The sequence below is a fragment of the Toxotes jaculatrix genome, chromosome 6, assembly GCF_017976425.1.
Source record: "Toxotes jaculatrix isolate fToxJac2 chromosome 6, fToxJac2.pri, whole genome shotgun sequence".
NCBI lineage: Eukaryota > Metazoa > Chordata > Actinopteri > Toxotidae > Toxotes > Toxotes jaculatrix.
Window position 1 is genome coordinate 18,110,288 of NC_054399.1, and position 27,252 is coordinate 18,137,539.

General features: G+C 38.7%; 1 protein-coding gene across 2 annotated transcripts in view; it reads right to left on the bottom strand.

The window, feature by feature from the left end:
- Positions 1 to 5,896: 5,896 nt before the first annotated feature.
- Positions 5,897 to 27,252, bottom strand: part of raver2 (ribonucleoprotein, PTB-binding 2) — an 82,167-nt gene continuing 60,811 nt past the window's right edge. The window contains exons 7-17 of one of the 2 annotated variants that reach the window (XM_041040784.1): positions 25,147 to 25,267; positions 22,099 to 22,181; positions 21,889 to 21,987; positions 20,215 to 20,326; positions 17,765 to 18,120; positions 16,407 to 16,515; positions 15,277 to 15,458; positions 14,405 to 14,515; positions 13,523 to 13,624; positions 11,524 to 11,742; positions 5,897 to 8,890 (exon numbers count right to left, since the gene is read on the bottom strand). In XM_041040784.1, coding sequence (XP_040896718.1) covers positions 8,750 to 8,890; positions 11,524 to 11,742; positions 13,523 to 13,624; positions 14,405 to 14,515; positions 15,277 to 15,458; positions 16,407 to 16,515; positions 17,765 to 18,120; positions 20,215 to 20,326; positions 21,889 to 21,987; positions 22,099 to 22,181; positions 25,147 to 25,267 — 1,635 coding nt within the window. In that variant the 3' untranslated portion in view covers positions 5,897 to 8,749. Of the gene's footprint in view, positions 8,891 to 11,523; positions 11,743 to 13,522; positions 13,625 to 14,404; positions 14,516 to 15,276; positions 15,459 to 16,406; positions 16,516 to 17,764; positions 18,121 to 20,214; positions 20,327 to 21,888; positions 21,988 to 22,098; positions 22,182 to 25,146; positions 25,268 to 27,252 lie in introns of those variants that run through there. The other variant, XM_041040785.1, reaches the window with a different exon arrangement.

Genomic DNA, 27,252 nt, shown 5'->3' on the forward strand with positions numbered 1-27,252 from the left:
GTCATAGTATAGTAAGGCTTTTTTTTCGGCCAAAAAAAGTCAACATTTTTTTTGACCTCAAAATGTCATAAAAAACGTCATAGTATAGTAAGGCGTTTTTTTCGGCCAAAAAAAGTCAACAAATTTTTTGACCTCAAAATGTAATAAAACACGTCATAGTATAGTAAGGCGTTTTTTTTGGCCAAAAAAAGTCAACATTTTTTTTTACCTCAAAATGTCATAAAAAACGTCATAGTATAGTAAGGCGTCAAAATGGGCCAAAAAAAGTCAAAAAAATTTTTGACCTCAAAATGTCATAAAAAACGTCATAGTATAGTAAGGCGTTTTTTTCGGCCAAAAAAAGTCAACATTTTTTTTGACCTCAAAATGTCATAAAAAACGTCATAGTATAGTAAGGCGTTTTTTTCGGCCAAAAAAAGTCAAAAAATTTTTTGACCTCAAAATGTCATAAAAAATGTCATAGTATATTAAGGCGTTTTTTTCGGCCAAAAAAAGTCAAAATTTTTTTTGACCTCAAAATGTCATAAAAAAACGTCAAAGTATAGTAAGGCGTTTTTTTCGGCCAAAAAAAGTCAAAATTTTTTTTGACCTCAAAATGTCATAAAAAACGTCATAGTATAGTAAGGCGTTTTTTTCGGCCAAAAAAAGTCAAAATTTTTTTTTGACCTCAAAATGTCATAAAAAACGTCATAGTATAGTAAGGCGTTTTTTTCGGCCAAAAAAAGTCAAAAAATTTTTTGACCTCAAAATGTCATAAAAAACGTCATACGAGGTCAAAATATGCCAAAAAAAGTCATACTTTAGTAAGGCCTCAAAATGTCATAAAAAACGTCATAGTATATTAAGGCGTTTTTTCCGGCCAAAAAAAGTCAAAATTTTTTTTGACCTCAAAATGTCATAAAAAACGTCATAGTATAGTACAGCGTTTTTTTCGGCCAAAAAAAGTCAAAATTTTTTTTGACCTCAAAATGTCATAAAAAATGTCATACCGCGGTATGAGGTCAAAATATGCCAAAAAAAGTCATACTTTAGTAAGGCCTCAAAATGTCATAAAAAACGTCATAGTATAGTAAGGCGTCAAAATCGGCCAAAAAGAGTCATATTTTAGTCAGACATCAAAATGTCACAAAAAAGGTCATACATTTAGAAATGCTCTAATACGTTTTTTTTTAACCGCAAAACATGCCCATTAACCTAAGAGACTGCAATGAAATCCCACTTGTACCATTCATAAGATGAAAACTGACTGGATGTGCAATACCTACACTGTTGTTGGTATTTTAAAGGGTCAGTTCCAGAACAGTTCTGCTGTGTGGAATCCAGTCAAGCGTTAAAAGGCAAGTGTAAATTTAGTTTTTGAAATTCACGGCCTTGTCTGTCTGTATGTCTGGAGTTGTAGGTGTGGAGGCATTAAAGTTTTTTTATGTGATTTTGTGTTTGACAGAAATATTGTGAAAATAACTGAACTACGAGCTTAGAACAACAGGTGACACAGCAGATTGTACTTCTTTTCATCACGCTAACAATTTTCTCTCTAATCTATTAAGTTTTCCCGTTTGTCATTAATTGGAGGGACCAACTAAGACAACATGATCTGGAGAATGCTATCGGCTACACCGACCATCAATGTAGCCTGCCTTTTCAACTGGAAGGGAAAGGGACAGAAGAGGCCGTTCAAGGACACCCTGTTGCAGGACTGCATGTTTGGTGAGCCTGCATCTCAAGATAGTACTTTATAATGCAACACCTAGCAATCAAAGTATAATTTGCTGAAAATAAAACCAAATTTTTTTCAGTGGCTGCTTGTCAATATGACCGCAAGTTGTCAGAGCTCACCTACAGCGACGTAGTAAAGAAGTGGCTATGTTACGCACCAGACAGGAAGGATGGAATAAAAAGGAAGGAAACATCAAAGAAGAGTTAAAAGGGTGAATGACTATTTTTTCAAGAATGTTCAGATCTTGATTCAATTTAATAAATAAACTAAACAAATTATAATCTGTTTTTGTTCATAGAGCATGCAGTTAAGAGTACTTAATACATGTTATTATTAAAGGACCATTTCAGCACTTTTCAACCTTTGTCTGTTTTTAGTATGCCCTATTCAAGCCAAAAGTAATCACATTAAGCAAAGTGATTATTTTTGGCTTGAATGATGCATATAATGATGCAAAACAAATGTTGAAAAGTGCTGAAATGGTCCTTTAATAATAACATTGTTTCAAAGTAAAATCAATGAAATTTCAAAGTAATATATAGGTGAATCAATACTGAAGAGATTCAACATTGTTTCAACGTTGACCATATAGCTGTAGCATCAACATTGATTCAATGTCAGGATGACTGAAAAATAAACGTTTCTTTCAATGTTTATCATAACGAGCGCTTTCAATGTTTTTTCAACATCAGATATCCATGTTGATTCAACGAAAAAGCCTGACAACATATCAACGTTGATTCAGTGACCTTTTGCTTTCTGGGATGTCATACTGCCATAAGGTGTCAAAATATGCCAAAAAAAGTCATAGTTTGGTAAGACCTAATGATGGGTAGATGAGGCATCATGAAGCGTTTCGACACATTGCCAAACTGTATTGATACTGTGTCGATACTGTGTCACTGAATACTGACACCTGCTGGACCTTAAAAATCCCTACAGGCAACCAAGTAGACAGACTCATCTGACACTGATTTGACCTAGTATATACAATAATATAATTTAAGTCATTGTATTTTATATTGTATTATTTCATATCTTCATTTAAATTTAAAATATCTTTGATATTTTTAGATACAGTCAATAAATAATGTGAACATGTATCATAACGTGAAAATCTAAGTGAATGTGTTGTGAATGAGGATGCTTGTGGACTGGGATTTTTTTTACAGATTTTTATTCAAAAAAATAAGTTTTTCAAACGTTTTGAAATTGAGTCTGTTACGCTTTTTTGATACAACTTCTCCAGCTGTAGAAAACACCCACTCACACGGCACAGATGAGGCTCCGATGTGAGATCAAAATGGTCCCACACGGCGGAAACCTTTCTTTTGGCTTGAGGCTGCTCCATAATTCTTGATGAATTTGACGATGAACCACAAAAGATCAGAGATTCTTTTGGCAGATGCATCCCGTTAACATATGCTCTTCTTTATAAACACAGTTTGGCGCCTCAATGTCAGTTTGAAACAGTTCCTGTATCAGTCACGTGACTTTCTTAAAACGGGGTTTTGCCCTATGAGCTTGACGCATGCGCCGATGCATCGGTGTTGCCGGACCCATCACTAGCAGCGCCCATAAATCATAGACTGTATAAATCGGCAATTAAGTCAATCGGTAATTTAGCAAAGAGCTAACTGCCAGTGCCTGTCTATGGAGATGTCACTCAACGTAACCACGCCCTTATTTGTGTCATGGAGGTGGAAACTATCAATACAGACCAAAAACAAAAAATGTACCAGGCTGTAAATATCTTTACATTTACATTTATCTTTATATCTAGGCTGTAAAGTTGGCTATTTTAACATGGGGGTCAATGGAGAATTGCTCACTTCTGGAGCCAGCCCCCAGCGGCAGCCAAGGAACTGCAGCTTTTTGAACACAGAAGTGATCCTCACTGCTGAAATCTACAACTCTCCCTTTGATCCATATGCTCGCTTTTCTTCATCCACGTCACACGCCTCTCATCTCACTAGCATAGTAAGCTCACTCTGTTACAGGGTGCTTTGTTATGACTGTTAGTCAACAGCTCCGCCTTGCGGTTAAATCCTGTATGTATTCTATCCAGTTCAAGCTGCATTTAAACTTACTTTTGGACTCAGTTCTTTGGATTTTTTTTTTCAGGTAAATATGTAAATAAATGTACAAATTTTCCTAACTCATCATCTTGCTGTTTTATACAGCTAAGTTGTCACAAGACCACACCCAGGAAGAGCAGTGCTCCATATGTGGACATTTTCCTGTCTATGGTTTAAAATAATAATAATAAAAACATAGGAGCAGTTAACAGTTAATCAGTGGCAAGACCTGCTGTTGTGACCACTAACACTATTAACTAACAATTAGTTACAAATTCATATTTTCCTGTACCTTTAAAGTGACTTTCAGACTAAAAAAAACCTGATGGAGGGTACTGAAAAGTAAGGTTACAACTTACATAGCACGGTCTAACAGAGAGAAACTTTACTTCTTGGTTAAGTCCAATAAATTCAGTTCTGCTCTCAGTTCATATTTTACATGTGAAGGGCTAAAATTGAGAACATGAAACTTTAAAGAATGAGTAAAGGAAGCTCTACTGCTCATTCAGGTTTAGTGACACAACTCTTCCTGCGGTCTCAAAATATAGGTTACACACGTGATCCTGTACTTGCTTGCCCTAAGAACTTGTTCCACATGTATAAATCTCTTGGTTTACACAGACACACACAAAATAATGGCTTTAGAGAAAGCAAGACATAATGCAGAGGAAATGCTGACACAACTGATGGAATACCACTGAAGTGATTTGGGCATGACTGACTTTAGCACCTGAATCAATTATGGCAGACAGTCAGACTAGAAACAGAGAGACAGATGGGAAAACAGACAAGTAGACAGTGACTATAAACTCTGCAGTCCCAGCATGTCCACAAACAGAAATCCTGTCTCCTCTGGTCTCAACACACTCTCACAATCGTACAGAGAGACAAGACATTTCAGACAGCTTGCCTTTTAGTGAGGTGGAGGTGAGAGCTGGCTACTTTTCATCCACTCAGAACAGGAAGCAAATCAAACAGCGGCTTACAGCCACGCCAGACGGCCAGCTAGTCCAGAGGTGCACGTAGCCATAAAATGTGTCTAAGTGGTCACAGTTGATTCAGGTGGGATGAGGCCAACAAAAGCACAGTCTTGGAAAAAAAAGAAAAAGACAAACAAAAATCAATTAAAAAGAAACTGCTTGAGAGGAGGGAAAATGTAAAATGGCTTCGACAAACAGCCACAGATGGCGAGAGAGCTGTCTTGTGAAAGTAGATTTGACTACAGACACAGACTTTATGGCTCTTTCTCCCCAATTCCTTAACAGTGGAGCTCGCTGTGGTTGCAGGTTGACTTACTGGATCTCTGTCCTTTGTCCAAAATGAGTTTGAGCTGCTGTTTCAGGAAAACCTGAGCAGACAGTTCAGGTGCTGAAGCAGCACAGAAGAGAGGGTGAGGAAAGGGATTCATAGATGTTTAATTTACAGACGTACTGTGTGTTAAATTAACTAAAACAGCAAACAGATTAGGCAGGTTATTCACAAATCCCTGCTGAATTCTCTAAACTAAAATTAGAAACAGACTGAAAGGTCCCAGCTTAATTTCAAATTACATAATTTTTGTCCTATGCATTTTCATTTTCATGTGAAGGCAGTTCATATAATATCCTGAACTTGAACAGACCTTTGAGCCTGACAGTGCAGCATTCTGAAACCATTATCAAAGGAAATCAGCTGCATCAAAGGCAACTAAAGTCACAGTCATATGGGAATCAGAGCCACAGTAAAATCTGAATAAATGGAAACTGAAAATAGAAATGCATGCTAAATACACAGTATATGATATTTTGAAGAAAAGGGGGTCAAACTGTTTACAAGTTAAATATAGGAGTAATTCAATATGCAATTTACATAAGCTGAAGTTCTTCTTTTAGGATCAGTGAGGAAGGCTGGACATGCCCTCACTCTTTAGGCAAACGTCAGCTGCCAGTGTATGAAAACAACAACACATAGAGTCTATGGCTAAACTGTGATCTTTCCATGCACTCTATGAATCCACAAACAGTGGAAGAAGTCTTCCTCAACAGTTGGTTGGTTTTAATATGCAGGGAAAAAAAGGAGGAATGCCACTGAATACAAAAAAGAGAACTTTTATTTTGCCAAGTGACACAAAAGGCTTAGATCATCATTCCTCTTTCTACCTGTATTTGTGCAAATTTAAAATGTTGTCACTTTTTTTCTTTAGCGTTTTATAGCTCCCCACCTTTTTTCTTTGCATTGTCAAAATCCTCCATACATTTTTTCATGGATCCATGCTTCAATATGTGTTACAGTTAATGTACATGTTAAATATGGATTTCTACAAAGTAAAAGCTGGAAGCGTGAGACCATGAAACACATCAGAGTGAGAGCGAGTTAGAAAACATGTAACTGGATGGACAGACAGCAAAGGAGTATTGCCTTTTGTTAAGCCATTTTATCAGTATTTAATAAGAGCACACCGCCACTCCTACATAACCACTGATACTCAACTCTCGCAAACATGTACATCCTGTTTACAACGAGCGATTGTCCCAGTGATGTGTGCTCTTTATCTGATCTCACTTGCTTTTGGTTTTCACAGTGTGTGAGCATGGTTGCCATGGTGATGCGAGTAGTACACTGTAGCACTATGTGCTACCGTGATATATATTCAGATAATTATGGGCAAAAGACGATAAATAAAACGCTTTTACCAAACACAGGTATGAGCCATTACTGTTAAGCAGGAGAATATAATGCTGCATGAATGGCAAAACCTTTACACTATGAAATAAACATTTTACATTCAACTTTCTACAGTAGTAGGAGCCTTAGTTATTGCCATTTCATTAGACAAGAGGCATGTACACATTGCAAACCAAATGTCCAAACTATAATTTTAAAACACCAAGCCCTCTCCATGGTAATGAGCATCAAACAATCCTTCTGGACATGAAGGATATTTCAGCTCACAGCCTGCGCACTACCATTAATAACGGCAGTAGTAAAAATGGGATTGGAAAAACAGCCAAAATAGTTAAAAACAAAAGACATACATGTTTTCTGCAAACAATAATATTAAGATGTTTTTTTTCCTGATCCTCTGTAAAATCCAATGGAAAAAAAAAAACTATTAATAGTTTGTTTTTTGCCCTAAAAACCTATAAGATATGGATATTCTACCAGTGCCCTTGAAAAACACATGCACAGAGGCATCTTACACTGTAGGAGCATCCGGTGATGTAACATGATAAAAAGTCTGATTCTGAAATTCCTGAAATGATCCAGACTGTGTCCCAATCCCACACTACATACTAATGTTACACTGTATAAACTACAGTAATCTTTATAGAGTACTGCTTTTCGCAATTTGTATACAACAAATCAACCATTTTATAACAACAAGAAATTATGCAATACGTGTGTAAATGCCATCAAACTGTGACTTTGGAATACTACTATCAATTAAGCTAAATGCTTTCACAAAATGTAAAGCTTTCTTTCTGAGATGCTCTTGGAAAAATGTGTGTTACCTCCTATTTGACCATGCTTTTGTTTGTGACTTTTGCAGTGCGAAAACACTACATACTCAAAACATGCTTGACTTGAGTATGTAGTATGGACTTGGGACACATATACAGTCAGAGACCTTTATGTCCTAATGGCAGCTGAAAATGGAAGTTAAGCTCCTGTTACAGAACAAAAAGCTCTTCCTGAAACACTACCTAGAATAGAAGGAGAAGAGGAGAGAAGAAGACAGGAGAGGGGTGTGCAATAATATTTGGCTTAAATGTTAAAAACCAAACCAAATAACTACATTTAAGTCAACCAGTTGATTCAATGTCAATAAAACGCCTTGAATTGCCTCGGATTATTATATTATATTACAAATATATAACAGTATAGATTGGAAAAAAAAGTAGTAAGTAAATATTTTCCTTTCATTCATGTAGTACAATACACTAAGAAAAGAGATGGGAAATGTCCATTATATTGGATATTGTCTGTTACGCATGGCTTTATATATTCTGTATTACACACTGTATATACACAAGCCTTTTATTTTCTGTCCAGTCTTTATAAGAAAGGTCCATCCATTGAGGGAAGCTTCTGTAAGTCACCACATTTAAGGGCTTTGATTTGTTCAGGCCCTTTTTTTTTTCCTGATGTGCTCCCATCCTTGGGATTGAAATGGCTGACACTTCCTACAGATACAGCATATCAGCAAGCAAGCAAGCAAACACACACACACACACACACACACACACACATATATACACACACACACACACACACACATATACACACACACACACACACACACACACACACACACACACACACACACACACACACACACACACTCTAATCCTCCGCGGGGAGATATAAAAGAAGAACCCGGGCAATAAACCAAAAAGAGAAAAGACACTGAAGCAGGAACAAACAGATGTCAGTTCAACTGACAAATCAAAGCATGAGTGTGCAACACCATTTTGTCTTTTGAAAAAGGAGACACAGAAGAAAAGATCTGACTGTCAGACCAGTCCTAAGTTTCAGCAGACAGACAGGTCACCTGGCTGGAAATACAAAAGCAGCTTATACATACAGATACAATATACTTTAGTTTACATTATATTAGAAAAAAATTACAAGTTAATATTAGTTAGGTACAGTTGACACTGACTGAGAAACAATAGCTTAAAAGTTAAGGCTTGAACAGGACAAAAGCAACACCATGTTTGTGGTTAAGTATGAGTACATGTGTGTATGTGCATGTGTGTGTCTGTGAGTGTGTACATAAGTGCCAGGATCAAAGAGCACTATGGCTTGCTTTAACTTGAGCCATTTGCAACCCTAATTCTATTAAACTCAATACCTACTGTAGGGATGCAAAATGGCAGCCACAGAAAGGCCACTAGAGGGAGCTGTGACATTCAGCAGATGCTGTTTGTGCCTCCCTCCATAAGCTTTAGGCTTTAAGGTGGTTTGGTTCATACTAGAGCCTCTTCCTCTTAAAGTAGTCGGCGTACTGACCTCCCAGGCCCTGGGAGTGCTGCCCGATGTAGGCACCATCTGATGATGTCACTTCCTGCACCGCCAACTGAGGATACTCCCTTTTATGGCCCCTAGTCTGGTTCTGAAAAGAAATGAGAATGGGAGGGGGAGTTAGAGGTCAAGAGAGGGTGAGTTGTAACACTTCAGAAAAGTCCAGCATTTTGGGACACACTTATTTGCTTTCTTACCAAGAGTTAGATGAGAGGTTGCCTTAAGGACCCACCTACTTACCTTTCAGACATGAGCGGTATCATTCTGCTCATCTAACTCTTGGCAAGAAAGACATCAAGCTATTCCTGTAAATGTTCATAAATGTCTTACATGCTAAAGGAACAAGACTGCTGTTGCCTACATTCAAAGTTAGAAGCTATAAGTTTTGCCAGGGCGTCACTGATACTTAAGGGTTTTTCATTTTTCAAGGCATCAGTGACAAATGTCCTGCTCACTCCACGACAGATATCTCTCTACTTGTCTTTATTGCTTTCTCTGCACTTGACGATATAATTAAAGAAATCAGACGTTATGCTTTGAGGTTTTAATACTGGAAACTCTTTAACAGACAATTTCATCAAACCTGTCTGCCTTCATGAAAATTTTAATTTTCATAAGAATAATTAACTCTAAGCCAAATAGAAAACTATTTTGGGTTGGCTTTAATAGTTTTTTATTCCCCAAACCTGCAATAATTTGTGGCCACATGGGGGCAGCGGAAACAAGCTGTAAATACAACATTAGAATATCATCACCTTTTAGGTTTACAGGTTTAACACATCGTTTTAACATTGTCATTTGATAAGTTGTTAATTATAGCTTTTACTGGCTTGTTTTGATACTGTAAAGTCCTTTTTTCAATACACACATTTGTTTTCTACAAAAATTGTGATTTGTGTTATTTTTGTTTAGAATTGTGTCAAACGTGATTGAATGAATTGGATAATTAATTTTGATTTGACTTTGATTTTTATTTTACTTTTTTTGGCTGGATTTATGTTTATTTAATGGTGAAAAATTTATGCAATTTCAACTTAAAGGACGTTTCCGTTTTTTTTTTTCCAAGCAGAGGATCTCCAACTTGGTTTTCTTGTGCCTCTTGAGTGGACTTCCCTCAAGTTGTGGTTCTGCTGTCAGTACATCTCCTTTTGCTGGATGTATAGCATATTACAGAAACGTATTAAAAGATCCATGGGAGACACATCAATAATTTAATGTCTCTGTTTTCATCAGTACATTGATGGACAAACTGAACTGAAAAACTGAAGATAACCTAATAAATGTGACTGAAAAAATAAACTGGGAAAAAAACGACTAGTTGTGGAACACACACACACACACACAGGATGTGTACATTGTTGTTAAATTCTGAATTTTCTTCTTTTTCTCTCAATGGTTTTTACAGATTTAAAACTGTACTGCAGCTCTGCTGCCACATCTCTGAAAAGAAATGCCACACCAAGCATGTAATATAACACATTGATCTCTTAGCTCATTAGTGGGCAGACAATGTGCTAATCTCATCTATGTGCCCACCAAACCTCACCAAAGTCTCATATTCCGTCTGCTGTTTTGAGCTTCCTTCTTCAACAGAAATACTTGTTTTCATTCATTCATATAATTATTTCCAGTTCCAGTCCTTTTGTTTGTTCATTGTTAAGCTCATTTCAATAAAACTGATCACTTCCTCCCATTGCTTCCCATTAAAATCGCACAAGGGATGAATTGAGCCCTTTCAGCCACTGTGGCTGCTTTTAATGTGAAACATTTCTGCAGGGAGTGTTGAGTCTTGTTAACAGCCACTTAATACAAAAAACCAAACCAAAACATGGTATCGTGGAAAACAGAGTGAGAACTGTAAAGTTGTTAAAATATTATGCTGAATTTAACAAGAAAAAAGGAAAACATGGAGACATGAACAACATATTAAAACAGTAGGAGATTAGAAAAACAGATGTCTCACTAAAACCTAAAATATATTTATGTACAGGAAAAATCTGATATAAAAGGCAGTCTCTAATGTAATCTCTGAAATAAAGGCCTGGTTCTCTCTGCACTTGTGGCAAATAAAGACCCTAATCTACAGTAGTAATGCATTAACAGCACCTTGAAATGCAACTTCCTTTTTCTGCTTCACATCCTTTTCATTCACAACCCATGTCCCAGTGATTTGTTTGCTTTTATTGTGAAGCTTTTACAGCAAAACAAAAGGTGCCTCCGATACTCTCACCAATTTCCAGTAACTCATTATTAAAGGCAAACAGCATCATGACAACCACTGAACACTCATACACTACAGACTCATAAGATAATCATCTATACTAATATTTATTATACTACTTTATCCACATGAATATACCCTTGTGTGAGAATTAGCCCTTTATACATAAATCCATGCAGAAGTGCTTATTCTAAAACATTTGAAACTCCACAATGATCAGCAATGATCCCCTCACACAGATCCCTGCAGTCAACAACCAGTAGCTCCCACTAATATCAGAAGTTGCAGGGGAAACAGTGAAGTACTTATCTGTAATATGAAATGTTTGGATTTCATCATTTCACTTTAGCTGAGAGCGCTCACTCGAGGTTGTCACTTCAAAATGTGAAAAAACTGAGAACAGTAATGCAACAGCCAAGAGGGTTTTTCTCCCAGCTTCACTCACAGAAGTACTTAAAGTGTCACATCCTGTATTAGAATTGTGAGTTTTTTTTCCCACTCACATAGTAGTAGGTGTTCCAGTCCGTGGCGGCAGTGTGTGTGTGTGTGACAGTGCTTGGAGTGGCTGCCGCCGGGTGTGGCGCCCCGAGGAAGCCAGGCATTAATGGCAGGGTGCTGTAGGCTGGGAGCACAGCAGCAGCTGGTAAGACGGCAGGTGGAGGAGCCGCGCCGTTACTGACTGCATGCAGAGAGACTCCTAGAGGCTTACACACATCTACCTCCTGTAAGAAACACACAGACACACGGTAAATGTCAAGTGTTTGAGCAGCTTCAAACTCCACAACAGGAACAATATAATCAAGACAAAAAAGAAAATGCCTCTAAATTTTTGGGACCATTTAATTGTTAGGTGGTGCATCAATGTTTAAGGGTCGAAAACCCCTCACACATGTTGTTTTGTTTCTTAATTTACTCATTCATGTTAAACTTTCTGCCCCTGAGAGGCCACAGGCTCGCACTCATACAGCCTCTGGCAGCAGCAGCAGCAGCAGATAAGCCCGGACCTGGCTGGTCAGGGTGTGTGGAGATGGCTGGTATCAGCTGCTGGGTGCAGAGTGATGTGCTCCCTCTAACAGGGTATCAGTGTCTCAGGGAGAGGTCACACTCTCCAAATAAACACAGAGACAAACTGCATGTAAATACCAGCACGCTGCTCTGAGACCTGCAGCACAGATCGTTTTCACTTAGGCTGCAGGACAACTCAAATTTGACTCAAATATTTAAGTTAGACTTTAAAGAATGCTGTTTTGTATGTTTCGTGTATAACAGATGAAACTGTTTTGATAATTTGTACAGAATACATAGTAATTTGCAGGGAATTAATACCTTCTGCCAATAAATCAGCAGTTGTCTGTCTCAGCCTAATACTTTACTCCGTAAAGTTTATCTCAAATCAGCAACATTAGGTTATCATATTCATTCAACTTGTCCTTGTCTCCTTAAAGAAAATATTATTTTAAATGCTGCACTGGATGTTGTTTAGTTCTCCTAAGCCCCTTGCTTACATGCAGCCCTTAAATGGCAATGACATGTTGGTTTCAAGTCTGAATAAGTGCCCTGGTCACATTTATGTAGTCACAATGACAATGTTACTAGGTCAGACTGTGAATTTTCCAAACCACTTTCAACACAGTACAAGTCTGAATTGAACACCATCAGATAATGTAAAGGCTGAATCAGCATAACATAAGACATGCAGAGATGGAGGCATTATCTCTGTCTTCATCGCTTATGCACAAAGAAAATAAAATCAGTTTAATAAACTATGAAAAAAATGAAACCCAATTTTAAGTTGAAGAGGAGAACAATAAAAATAATTTTGGTAACACTGGGGCAAAAGAGATTAAAAAACCGTCGTACAACCACAGTAATATTCTTTTCAACAGCCTATCTCTGCTCTGTGGATGAATCAATGAATATCCAGCAAAACACTTCACATTAAGCATGTGAGCAGAAAGAAATTATACAAGAGTCCCAACTTAATGCTCTGTCATTCAGTGTGTTCAGTGCACAGCTGGATATCTATCAAACAGCTAAATCCACTGTGTAATAAGCTGGAGGGCAAGCATTCTTCGTGCAGAAGATGGTCATTAACTAAGACGTTGAGTCTTAATAAAGCTGTGAGGAACACTGACTTAACAGTCACTTCGGTCTGACTGAGGAAAAGCCATGACTTTACCAGATAGATACCAGATAGCCACCAATGCTACATGTTCCATAACTGACAACGGCAATAATATCATCTTTTACCTTACCAACGTTACGAACAAATCCTTAATTTGAATCAACATCAAACTTTTATTCCTGGAACATGCTGAGCGCTATAGTTTTACTGTTACATGGCAAGATAATTGAAGTGAATACATGTAGCATGTAGCAGGTGGCTTCCATCTTTGTGAAGACTAATTTGAGTTTAAACCCTGGACTTTACTGAGCGAGGACACATCTTCAAAGGGCTGTTTTAGGGTTATTCATCCCTTGTGTGTCAGTGTGTTTGTTTACCTTGCTGGCGTAAGCCTGGCTGGCTGTTGCAGGTTGGGAGTAGTACTGAGAGACCGCTTGCATGTAGGAACTGTAATCGCCATAGGAGGACACTGGTGGAGCCTGGAACACATGAAGATCTGCTGATGAGGTGGTTATTTTCAGGTTTTATTTACAGTTATTTACAGTATCCAAAAGTTTGAGCAACCCAAGGCAAATGACATTTTGGTGATTTTGGAGGTAAAACGAAGAAAATATAAATCCTACAGCACACAGACATTAAAAATGAAGTCTTTCGTCAAATATTAATGCACTGTTACTTTTTATTTTATGAACTCAAAAAATTAAGATAGAAAAAAAGTTTTCAAAAGTTTGGGCATCTTACAAAGTCAGTACACAGCAACCCGTTCCCTTTGGCAGATATTACAGCTTGGAAAAAGCTTTCTGCAGCAGATAAGACTCTTTGTATTTTTGATTTATGAATTTTCACCCACTTGTCCTGCTGATCAATTCAAGTTCTGAGATATTTTTAGGCTGCCTTGCACACACAGCATGTTTAAGATCTACCCACAGATGTTCAATGGTGTTCAAATCAGGGGACTGTGAGGGTTGTTCCAAAGCTTCAGTTTGTGTTTCTGGAAGCAGTTAATGGTGGATTTTGAGGTCTGCTTTGGATCACTGTCCTGTTGTAGAAGTCCGCCTCTCTTCAGTTTGAATTCCTAGACTGACTATATGATGTTTGCATCCAGAATTTAGTGGAATCCACAAAAATCCCACAAAGGAAGTGTGTGTGTGTGTGTGTGTGTGTGTGTGTGTGTGTGTGTGTGTGTGTGTGTGTGTGTGTGTGTGTGTGTGTGTGTGTGTGTGTGTGTGTGTGTGTGTGTGCGTGCGTGCGTGTGCTACCTGTGTGTGCTCCTTGCTGTAGTCTGTGGCGGAGCCATCCTGTGGAGCGGCAGTGCTGTAGCTGTGAGCTTGTGCTGCTTGGTAGTGCTGATACCACTGCTGCATGGCCTCCTGTGGCACGCACACACACACACATACACACATCAGCAAACATCAGGTGAAGAGCAGCTGGACCAGATAAATGGATGTTTGCACAGTAATTTTCTTGTCTTTGCTGATTTTTTGCCTCCTTCTTTATTTGTCTTTCTTTCTCATTCATTAACTATTGTGCCTGAAGAGGGCTCTCCCCTTTTCCTCTCCTTTGTCTCATCTTTCCAGACAAATTAAACTGACTGTTTTATTGGTTATCTAATCATGAGTCATTTGTTTGGATGAGTAGATTGTAATTAACATTTAAATTTGGGTTTGCATCGTGCTTCAAATATCAGATATGTCACTTGCTGCTGGAGGAGGCATAAAGAAAATGAGAGCAGAGACAGAGAGAAACAGAGAGACAGAGAGAAAGAAAGAAAGACAAAGACAAACAGCCTGTAGAGCTTCATGACTTGATCAGTGTTAAAGAGAGAGGAAAGGAGCAGGGACAGATGAAGAAACACAACGCACTCTGCCAAATCCTCTCTTATTGTGTCTGTTCAAATATCCATCCTCATTCTCATTTGGCTCCTATAGTTACAGCTTGCTCTGTCACCCATCCACTCATTATGTATTCATCCATCGATCATCTACTCAGCCACCATCCCTCTCTCTCACAATCTAGCCCATGTAACACTTAACACAATTGTGAACAGGCAGACCCACATCCATTCATCTATCGCCATATGTCTTCATTTGTATCTCTGTGTAGTGTGTGTGTGTGTATTGTGTTGCAGTACCTGTGTGTAGGCCTGGTTGTATTGGCTGTAGTCAGTGGAGGTATCAGTGCTGTATGGAGCAGTTGTTGTAGCTGCAGCGCTGTGGGAGAAGGAGCCAGAGCCCTGGGAGACCACAGGAGCAACAGAGCTGCTATACACCCCAGAGCCAGGCTGTCCTCCCTGGGCTTTACTCCCCACTGACCCTGAGGAACCATGAAGGAGACACAGCGTGTTAGATAATAATCAAATACTCATTACTTGTGTCCTTCAAACTTGGCTATGAGTGTCTAACTGAAGTTTCAAGCTTGTTCCTTCATGGAGGATGGGAGCTGTAGTCAGATTAGATTAACAGTTCACCACTCCTGCGATATAATCCCCTTCTCCAAAGATTCTCTCTTTGTTAAGGACTTTATGCACCAAACAATCAGCCAGAAAATTACCAAGCGCGCTGCTTCTGGCAGAGCTTTGGAGCTATGGAGAAGTGATAACATGACACAGAGGTAGTGTATTTAGTTATTTTGTGGAGAAACAATATTTCACAGTGAAATACTCTCATTCGCTTTCTTGAGAGTTAGAGTGGAAGACTGCTATTACACAGACTGGAAACAGGGAAACATCTAGACTGGCTCCGCACAAACTCCACCTACCAGCACCTCTAAAGCACACTAATTAACATGTTATACCTTGTTTGTCTGATCTTCAAAAACAAGAAGGTGTGGTTTTGCAGGGACAGAATAAGAGTATAATCCCAAATGTTGTACTGCTTTAAGTGTCCATGGGCATTTTTATACACTGACAGGTTTCTTTGATGTAACTTTGCAATTTTTTGTAAGTGCTGTGTATCCAAGCTGGCACCTTCCAAGCCTAGAGGGACAGAGTTTTTGACACTCGAAAGACAGATTTTTGGTCGAATATTCCTTTGATAATTTATGTAATTATGTAATAGTCTTGTATTTATTAATAGAGGTGAAACAGTTTGCCAGTGAGCCAAAACAACTTGTTGTGTATAAAAAACGAACCAAAATTCAACTTTAATTAGTGAGTGTCTTTATAGTCATGTAGAGATGTCTTTATTTAAGTATCAATTCCCGACACTTGACAGAATGATATGCTTTTGCAAAAGGGACAAAAGTACTGTTAGAACAACCTACCTTGCAGAACCACCCCTGGCATTACACTGGCCAGGTTCAGGTAAGGATTAGAGGGCAGTCTGACCTCTTTAGGAGGATCACCCAACAGAGAACTCTGACCACTGCTTACCTGAAGAGACAAAAAGAGATTTAAACAGTATTATTCACAGTAAGGAAGTGCAAGGCAAAGAAAATTAAGTCTGTAGATGGTGAGGTTTTCAGTTATTACTAATTTCAGTCAGCCCTTGAACCTCAGATCTATCTTCTTGTATCGTTTCAACCTTTTCTCTTAACCTTAATTTGCAAAAAACAATACCTGGCCTGTGCTGCAACCTACATTGCCAAACTACACCAACATACCAACTTCAGCATAAGGCTTTAAAGTTGTAAAGATTCTGATGAACTGCTGAAGAGCTGACAAGGCTGTGGAAACCTGGGAGGATTGTTCTCTCTGTTAATTACACTTTCCCTCCATTAGAGAGACTTTAGAGAAGACAGCACTGGGAATGGACTCTACTCCCCTAAGAACTTCAGAGCTGTGATTATCTAAGTACACAGACTTAGAATGGATGATGATGTTAGCATAGCCATGCTTCACTTAAACCAGGCTTAGTCAAAAAGATGAAGATCAGCACAAAAGCAGACAGGTATTCAGAGTGTATAGAATTTCACACAGGTGAATGGACGGGCAGATGTGAGGTAGCTCATACTGTATCTGTAAACAGGGGAGAGACAGAAGTGTATTATGAGAATTTCCTAAAGCCCTTGAGCGACTGAGGCCGTTTTATTCATGCGCTCACTTGATGTGTATATGTGTGTGCGTGTGTGTGCGTGCGTGTGTTTTGAATGCGACTGAGACCCAATGGGACTAAATCAGGAATAAATATCCCTGTCCCCAGGAGACAGAGAGACAGGTGGGTAGAGAGGTGTGATACTAGTAAGTGCGATTCTCTGTATACCTGAAAGCTGCAATCATTAGCATGTCCGACTAACTACCTTACCTACCAGTAGTAACCAAGTGTTACTTTAAAGGCCAAGGAACACATCATTACACTGTTTGTAATGTTACAGATTATCTTTAAAAGGTCACATTCATGTCTTGTACATCCACTGTGTAGTATTTCCCCACTGTGTATGAGTTTCTCCAAATGTTGGTTGGTCATTCCAGTGACCAGCTAACATTACGTTTCAAAGATTACTACTGGAAGAGCAGTGACTGACCAACTGCCCAAAAGATATTTGGCTGTTTTTAAACAGAGGAGGAAGAAGAAGTGACAAAGAATCAAACGAGAAACATAACTAGAAAGTCATGTTATATGGTTCAGTGGTGGTGTGTATTTGCTCTGTGTGTGTGGGTGGGCTGTGTTCGCAGTGCTTACCATGCTAGCCAGGGGGCAGCCATCTGCACTGCTGTGCTGGCCTGTTGATGTATAAACTCCTCCAGGGGGTTTAGGTGGAGGTGGACCAAGGCCTGAGTTACTTATGCCCAAGGAATAGCTCTGTCCCTGCAGCTGGGAGCTCACCATCGTCCCAGGAGGAGCAGGCTGTCTGTCACAGGAGGTGGAGGAGGAGGAAGAAGAGGAGGAAGAGGAGGAGGAAGCAGAAGGGGTTGTGGAGATAGAATGGGTGTTGATTTGTTCTCCAGCTCGACCCTGAAGGTACGGCATCACACCTGGTGCTGATACCACCACTGTGGCATTGTGGGTAGATGCTGGCACTGACTCCTGGCCCAACTCTGCAAGAGGAGAAGAAAGGAAAGAGGATAGAGGAGGAGAAGTGAGGAGAGGACAAGAAAGCAAAGGGAAGGAAAAGAGAATGGATTAGAGGAAGAGAAGAGAGGAGGAGAGAGGAAAAAACAGAAGAGAAAAAGTTAGAAAAGGAAAGTATAGGAGAGGAAATGACAAAAAAGGAAGAGAAAGCAAAGGAAATGAGAATAGAGGGGGACCAGAGAATAAAAAACAGAAGGAAAGAACAAAGGGAAGCAAAGTACAGGGGACAAAGGGACAGGAAAGAGGAGAAGAAAACAGGAAAGAAAAGGAAGAGAGAGAAAAGGTAAAATGGAAGGAGTGGACATGAAAAGGAAAACAGAACCAAACCGACCAGAAATGAAGGTAACAAAGGTTAAGGAAAGCAAAAGATAGGAAAGACATAAAATACAGCACAGAGAAACAAAGTAAAGGAAATTAAATGAAAGGAAATGAAAGCAAGGAGAAGAGAGACGCCTGATAAACACATGAAATGGCTTTTACAGATCACCATCAGCGTCTCTGTCTCCTCTGGACAGAGACGAATCACTCAGACGGCTGGAAACTGAGCTCAGCCCGGCCGTCTCTGTAGAGCCAGTTGTAATATTTGAGAATAGGTTTCCTGCTCATACATCACCACTTATCATGTTTATTTACAGCCCAGCAGTTTGCTCCACACTCCCAATATTTCACTCTCTCCAGGGTTTAATAAACACAAATATGTACACCCATACATATACACAACCACAACAAAAAAAACCCCACATACACTGACATAAAAGCACAAACACATAATTGAAAGATGCACATATACAATAAAGGTGAAATAACACACACAGACAATCACACTTATTATAAATCCAATATTGCTGTGAAAAATGGCCTCCACAGCACAATAAAACAATCAGCTCTAACAAGCCTTAAGCTAACAATCCCAGCAGACACATGCCCTGATAAAAGCCTCACATTACAGGCACTGCAAACCCATGCACACAATCAAAGAGGGACACACACACACACACATACACACAAATACATTAGCAAACACACATACACAACTGCTTGTGTTTGTGTGCACACAGTCTGTGATATATCATTTCCATTTAAAACAACATAGCTTTTCTCTGCTGGAGATTTGAATTGTAAATGCTCTGCAGTTTCCTGGGGATGTGTTGTGCAGTAATGTACAACTGTAAGACATTCAGGACCCAGCAGAGGGAAAAGCCTGACACCTGGCATTAAAATATTATGACTGAGGGGTAGTTACATATCCTTTCACATGTTCACCACCCTCTTCTTCTGTGTTTACATTGTTTTTAACACCACTTATCTTGCTCTGTTCTCAGCTGCTACGTGTCAAACAAGATACTCACTTTCAGTAGGAAGATAAAGTAATTTTTATGAGAAAATACAAATAATCTTTGGGATACTGAGGCATATGTTCTCTCTTTACTACTTGAAACAGGCGGTCCTTTATTGGGTTTAGGGACACTTATTTTTTATAGAAAAATATAAGAGATGAGAAATGATTGCCAACACTGAGAAGCTGGACAGCCACTATCACCCTTTCTCAAATTTTCCACACTGCTTTACAGCATTGTGAAATATTGCTTTACAACACAAAACAGAACAATAACAAACAGGGCAAAGTTATTTCAGTGCAAATCAATCAAGAGTGTTCAGATTTGAATGGTTTTGTTCAGTTCAAACATTTATAGTCACTGACTGTGTAATTCACTCTCTTTTAATTCTAAGCTAAGAAATGGCATGACTAGTCAAATTTACAATTAAAAAATTTAAAATTACGTACATCAGTAAGTGATCGTATAACCACTGTGACACTCAGTGGACATTCTGTCTACAGTTCAGCACAAAACTAAACGTATGCAAGAACAGTTTTTAAAGCTAATATCTCAGCAGACACCTATTTGCATTTGGTGATTGGTGATAGTTCTCTATAGTCAGTGAGAAACTTGATAAACAAATGTGCACAGGATGTGCATAGAATAGGCCAGTTGTGTCAATATAGCCTCACTTGTTTGCAGTTACTACACCAAATAGTACTGGTTCTCAGCCCTGGTTACCTGTAGGGGAGTCTCCCAGGAGGCCTTTCCCCAGCGGCACGAGGCCTGGAGGCCGCAGAGACAAAGCTTTCTGCATCAGCAGCCTGGACGGGTCCCCGAGCAGACTAGAGACCTATGGAGGAGAAAGAAGAGAGGAGGATAACGAGCATGAAGGACAGAAAAGGACAGGAAAAAAACAGAAGTGCAAAAATAGAAGAGAGACACTGATGAAAGAAAAGAGAAAGTGGGAGATAGAAGGGAGACATGAAAAACCCTAAAGGAGAGAGAGCAGATTTGAGGCTGGAAGGAGAATCTAGGAGGCAGAGATGGAAAGTCAGAAACAAAATAGAAACCAGATTATGGTAACTTCATAGAAACACATAAAACTGTAATACATCCACATCCGATTTCAAGACTATTCATGAAAACAGCAGCTCAGCCTGTAGCAGTAAGGGTTTATGTATGCAATCTATGATGGAGAATAAAAGATCCTACCTGTACATTAAATCCATACAGTATGTATTATTATTAAAACACTTTCCTCCATTCTCTTTTCCTCTGCACTATTACACACAACTGTGAATATCATTTGGAAAAGTAAAAAAAAAGTCCAACAACTACAAGGTATAAAAAGGTCTTATGTCTTCAAAGATGTGGGATGGTTAAGGGTCAAAAAGAAAAGAAATGACACACAGGATTCTGCATCTCTGAATTATCAGTATTCAGTTTCTAAAACCACATCAAATACTCCAAACATCAGTCAGCATGACTTAACTGTCACTTCAGAAATGAAAGAAAACACTTTCCATTAAACTCAGAACTGGATCCTAGTTCATTACCCCAACATTTTCCAGTTGTCAAACAGTTTAAGTACTTGGGGATGGACATCTTTATATGGTCTCACTTCTCAAAATGAATCGAAGCTTGTGTGCCAATTGCTAAGATGGACATACTGCCATGGATAAACCTTTACCACCCCACTCATTACTGAGATAAAATGAACTCTTTGGTAAATTTGTTTGGGGTGGAGGTAACCCTTTGGTTATCTCATGAAACGGTTACCCAGACGGTGCCCAGATGAATTTACAAAGTGTTACATGAATATACACAAGGAATACAAGGAAGTGAGACTTTTTTAGTGTGAGGTTCGTGCTATTCCATCTGATGTACTGGATCTAACTGTGCCATGGCTCTCCCACTGTGCTGCTCTTAAATGATACCTCCTTATTAAAATCAAAATGTTTGAATAGATGTATTCTCCTGATGGGCATCACTACTACCAAGAAGTGGCTGGATTTCATGTTATATTCTCTGTGTTGTTCTTTTGAGTATGACATACGTATCTTAAGCAAAAAAAAAAACTGTTGATCACAAAATGAAATGCAATTAAATAAAACACTAGGGACATTTTAAAAGAAAATATGCAAATCAAAATGTGAAAGGAAATTTCAACACCTCAAGTTCTTCCTTTCAACAGAAACGAAGCAATTAGGTTGCATGATTTTGGGATTGTTTAGTTTCATTATGCATTAAGTGTTGAAGATGAAAATGTAAAAGCAAGTATCCACATGCCCACAACTATATTTAACCCTCACCACTAACCTATGCAAATAATCATTCACACACACACACACACACACACACACACACACACACACACACACACACACACACACAAGCAAACAGGTATCTTACATTACTGATGCGTTTGTCTTTGATGTGAAGAAGCTGTTGCTGTGCGAGCTGCATATGTAAAAGGTTCTGGAGGACCAGTCCATTGCCAAGCATAGCACTCTGTGAAGTAAAAGGAAACAGACATCACTGTCAAAAAAACAAAAAAAAAAACAAAACATCGACATACACACACTAAAAAAATTCCAACACAGATGCTGATATGGTTGTGACCTGGTGTGCTTTTCCCAGTGTGAGCAGAGCCGTGGTGAGAGGAGGTCTGAGGAACGGCAGGCTGGCGTGACGCCCGTACTTCCCTAAAAACACAGAGAAACAACAAATCAATCATTGCCTCCATTTGTGATTTTCTTTTTTAAATCTTGGTTCCACTGATGCAATAATCAATCATCATTATTTCAACAGACATACGCAGGCAGAATTATTAGTCAGACAACCCATCCATCAGTCACTTGCAGCCCATTTCATTCAATCACACTGCCTCCTGCTTTATAACAGGCACAAGTAAACAAATATTGGGAAATTATCAGCACCCACGGTAGAGTGCCTCCCTCATAACTTGAGCTTTTTCAGTAAAAATTTTATTTTGATGTTGAAGATGTCATTGAAAAGAAGCTTGAACAAACAAAAAGAAAACCAAAAAACAAAAAAAAAATCAATGCTGACAACAAAAGAAGAGAAATTCAAACTTCAAAAACGTCTGTCTCTGTTTAGTCTTAATGCTAATGACAGTTTCCTCAAAAACAACAGTCTCTAGCTTCTGCACCTCACTGGCAGTTTTTCACAAGACAGTAAATTTTTTTTTTATAAGCTCTCCGTAAAATGCTAAAATTCAAGAGATATTGTACAATCAGTGAGTTGATGTACTGACGAGTATGAAAAACTCTCAAAACTAGAGAACTGAAAAACAAAAAACCTTGAACTATGACAAGTTGGCAGCCATATTTTGAGCGACGTCATCAGTCAGATGCTCGCACAGACGGGGCAGAAAATGACTCAAAATGAGATTGAGGAGATCAGCGTAAAAGGTGGTTTTTCCTTCTAAAATTTCACGAATCACAAAACTAATGAGTGGAAAATGTTCATTATCCCTAGAAGAATGTCTGCCTGTTAGCTCAGTGAACCTTGAACTATGACAAGTTGGCAGCCATATTTTGAGCGACGTCATCAGTCAGATGCTCGCACAGACAGGGGGCAGAAAATGACTCAAAATGAGATTGAGGAGATCAGCGTAAAAGGTGGTTTTTCCTTCTAAAATTTCACGAATCACAAAACTAATGAGTGGAAAATGTTCATTATCCCTAGAAGAATGTCTGCCTGTTAGCTCAGTGAACAGAATTCAGTATTAGCTTTGGGGATCTGGTCAGAGGCACAGATCTTCATGAAGGGGGTAGATGGTTTTGCTGCTGGATTTAACTGTTACCCTGTGTTCATGGCTGTTTAATGGATATCGGTGTTCAGAGTCTCTTTTCTTGCCTGCAGTCTCTCTAATGTGCGTTGTTGCTTCAATGTAGCACATCTGGAACATATCCAGTGTCTGGTATATTTTTTAAACTTGCTAATATTACAAATATAATACCCAGAATATTAATTTAATGGAACAACTGTGTATGGGTTTCCAAAATTTACGAGGGTTTGCCCACATCCACACAACTGAATACATTTTCCATGTTCAGGACTGATATTAGAAAAAAAAAAATTTGTCATGAGGCGTCTCTCACCTTCAGGCGAGTGTCACCCTACACCTACACATTTTCAGTACACACCCCCTTTCTTTGGCTTGTGTGTGTGTGTGTGTTACTTCTCTGAATCACAAGGCCTCCTCATAATAAATGTAAGCGTCAATGCTAATGGTAGCTTCCTCCAGAATAGGTAGAGAAAGTTTAACATTTAATCAAGGTCCTAATTTTAGACTTTAATTGTGCTTGCTCTTCTTTAAGAGAGCTCCCCCACCTCTCCCATCTTCTCTTCTTCCTTTTCTCATTTGTTCCACTAATGTCACACGATTTCATTTTAATACCTGATTAGCCATTCATCAAATAATGAAGCCGTCGACAAGGTGATTACAGTATATACGAGGGCCTAACAGAGGGATAGATTCGTACAGTGAATCTCTGATTATCACCCAAGCCCCTCAGGAGTGGTTACACTACTCAAATGAAGAGGTTCAGGCCACTGATATGCCTTCAAATTTAGATAAAGATTATTCAAAATGTGCAGCATGCATGCAAATTTGATCTCAAACAGAAAGTATGATATTTTGAGGTGAATGTATTTAGAATTGCCTGTACCTATCATTTTTGTTTTCTTGCAGTCACACTGCTGTCATTTTATTGTTCCAGTGGCAATCTGTTCTCCTCACCACACCTCCAACTTCAAATGGATGTGTCACATCTATAGTTGCTACATCTACAGTTGCTCTGCCAGCACGAGGTTGCTGCAGTTGATCTACATTAATATAACAAAAAATAGCCAATTATCTATGCAGATGAAAGTCAAAATATATAATACAGTGAGATAAGGAATCAAGCTAAATTTCTGCAGTTATACCACAGTCATACCAGCTGAAGAACATAAAACAGACAATAAGGCTACATTAAGTGCACAAATTTATTAACATTTATATCATTTGCATCTGCTCTCATTCATTTGGAAGATGCTTTTATCCAAAGTGACTTACAAGTGAGGAAGTGAACACTAAAGCTTCAGTACAGTAAGAGACCTTGAATCAAGTACTACGTACTAAATCTATTCAATAAAACACAGAGCAAAGAGATCTGGTAAAAAGGTGTCTCAAATGTGCTAGACTAGACATGTTAGTGTATCACAGGTGTCAGAGGAGAGACGAGGTGTTATTAAGTACTTCCGTGCTGTAGACAAGAATAGCATATAACAACTCGTAATAATATAATTAATCAATTGATGTGATGTAGACCCTTGCATGGAGTACTGAACAGGCCTACGGGGCATAGGCCCAGAGATCAGGGGCCTTACTTATTTGAAAGCCACGGAGCTCAGTTAAAAGACCACAAAGAGACTCAAAACGACCACAAAGATACACAAAACGACTACAAAGAGACGCAAAACAACCACAAAGAGATGGAAACAGACTTTCAGTCAGCTAGCAGCTAACAGCCTGATTACAAGTTCAGACTGAACTAAAGTAATGTCTGTATAGAATATGACTTCTGGGGTTTTGTTTAAGTCTATCAAAGTATCTGTACTCCATGCAGCAGCTCTTGTAACGATCATTCACTGTCATACCTCCTCTCTTCCCAGAGTGGTACGGTCTCATGAGGATCTGCAGGGCAGCAGGGTTGGTCATACTGGTCAACAACTGGGCCAGGTTTGGTTCTGGTAGCAAACCTTTCCTATTGCTCAGAATCTGGAGAGCAAAAAATACACACATACACAAGTCAGAGGAAGAAAAGTGGGACTGTGTGTGTTTATGTACGTGTCTGCAGTACAATATGTATTTTGATCTTATCATTAGGAGCCCCTGATGGCTGTGGTAATCATTACACTAGTTTACATCATCAGAATATGTCTGCAATGTCAGCAGAGAGGAGCTGATCTGGGAGACAAAGGAAAAAAAGCAAGCAAGAAAGAGAAAGGGACAGAGCAGTTTCAGAAACTGAAGAGGAAAGAAAAAAAAGGCAGATGAAGAGTTGGGAAGCAGAAAAAGTAGAGGCCACCTCACAGACACTGTAAATTACATGCGTGTCTGTCAATTTTACATGTCAACATCATGTTTGGAATAATTTTGAGCCAGAAGTTGTGTCAATCTGCCACATTCTTGCCATCTGGCTGAGGTGTGAACACAAGAAAAACACATTTCCAGTAACACACAAGAATCTTACGACTATCTTACGTATGATACTTGTGTGCAAGCCAGTCACAAGAGAAAAGCAAGTGAGGCCTTACAATCCCTCAAAACATAGTTTCAAAGTGTAATTCTAATAAAATTTGAATTTTGCTTCCAAATGTGCAATAACCAACCTTAAAAAAAAAACAACACTTTTATTATAATATATTAATATAATTATTAATTAAGAGTGTAACACTCAAGAACTGTGTTTCCGAATGCCTGCTTCATCAGGACTGTGTGGGTGTGGTTTGAGCAGATTTCACACAACTGTCGTCACATTTTGATTCACATGTTACATACATCCTGATTGGTGTGTGACACCACCTTTTCCTTCTTCCCACCCACTTCAAAGCAGCGTGAAGAGCAGAGGGAAAATCAAAACACTGAAATATCTCATGAAATAACAAAACTGTTGGAAGTGCCAGAAAATTGTGTGCAGGGTGCTACACCTCATAGTAAGAATCTCATTAAGAAAACAGATTTTTAGAGCCTAAATATTTTTGCCTTGATTATGTGGCAGACATGATCATGAAGTGACAGATGTAAAGCTATATAATACATATACTAATATATAATGTACTTACATAATATATAAACTCACTATATAATATGTATATATATATAAGAACCTAAGTGGAAAAACCAAACCTTAAAAAGAAACAGATCAACCCACAAGAGTTACAGATTTCATATATGAATGAGGAAATCAACTCTGTGGAGGAAAGAGCAGCTCTGATATTTCTGCATTGGATAAAATTTCAAATTCTTACAAAAGTGTGTAGCTCATATAGCTCAGAAGTGTCTCTACAAAGTCACATGCCACATCAAAAAGATCTCAGATCAAGGTGTAGCAATTTAAGCTTCAATCCCATCACTTGTGATTGAGCTCACACAGTATGTGCACATACAGTATGTCATGGAAAAATGTTGCAATCTTCTGCAGTATTACTGTTTTTATTCACAGCTTTGTAGGATTATTATCATGACATTTTCACCTTTATTGGACAGCTGATAGTAAAGAGACACATAATCAGGTTAGTGAGGAAAGCATGGCATGCAGCAAAGGTCCCCAAAGAGTAGTGAACCAGGACCATCTTGGTTATACGGTGTGTGTCTTTTGGCCACCAGTGTGTAACCAAGTCCTCAGTTATGAGTTAGCACTGGTCCTTTCTGTTTCCATGCTGCTTGTTTTGCATTGCTCAGGTTTTTGTTACATTATGTTTTGCATTTACATGTAAAACACCTTCAGAGGCATATTGTGTGTGTTCCTGCGTTTATAAGTAAAGCTTATATTTCATTTCACATGAGCTGAATTTCCCGGAACTAAACAGATCCCTGCTGACTTGTGTTTAATCGAAAGACATAGTGTAAGGCACATTCCCAAATGCGAATTCAATCGCTCATTAAGCTGCGGAAATTTAATTCAACAGACTCAAATGAAATCCTATTGAATTAGTCTGCGTCAAATCAAATGCAGCAGCCTTTACTCTGGTAGATCCTCC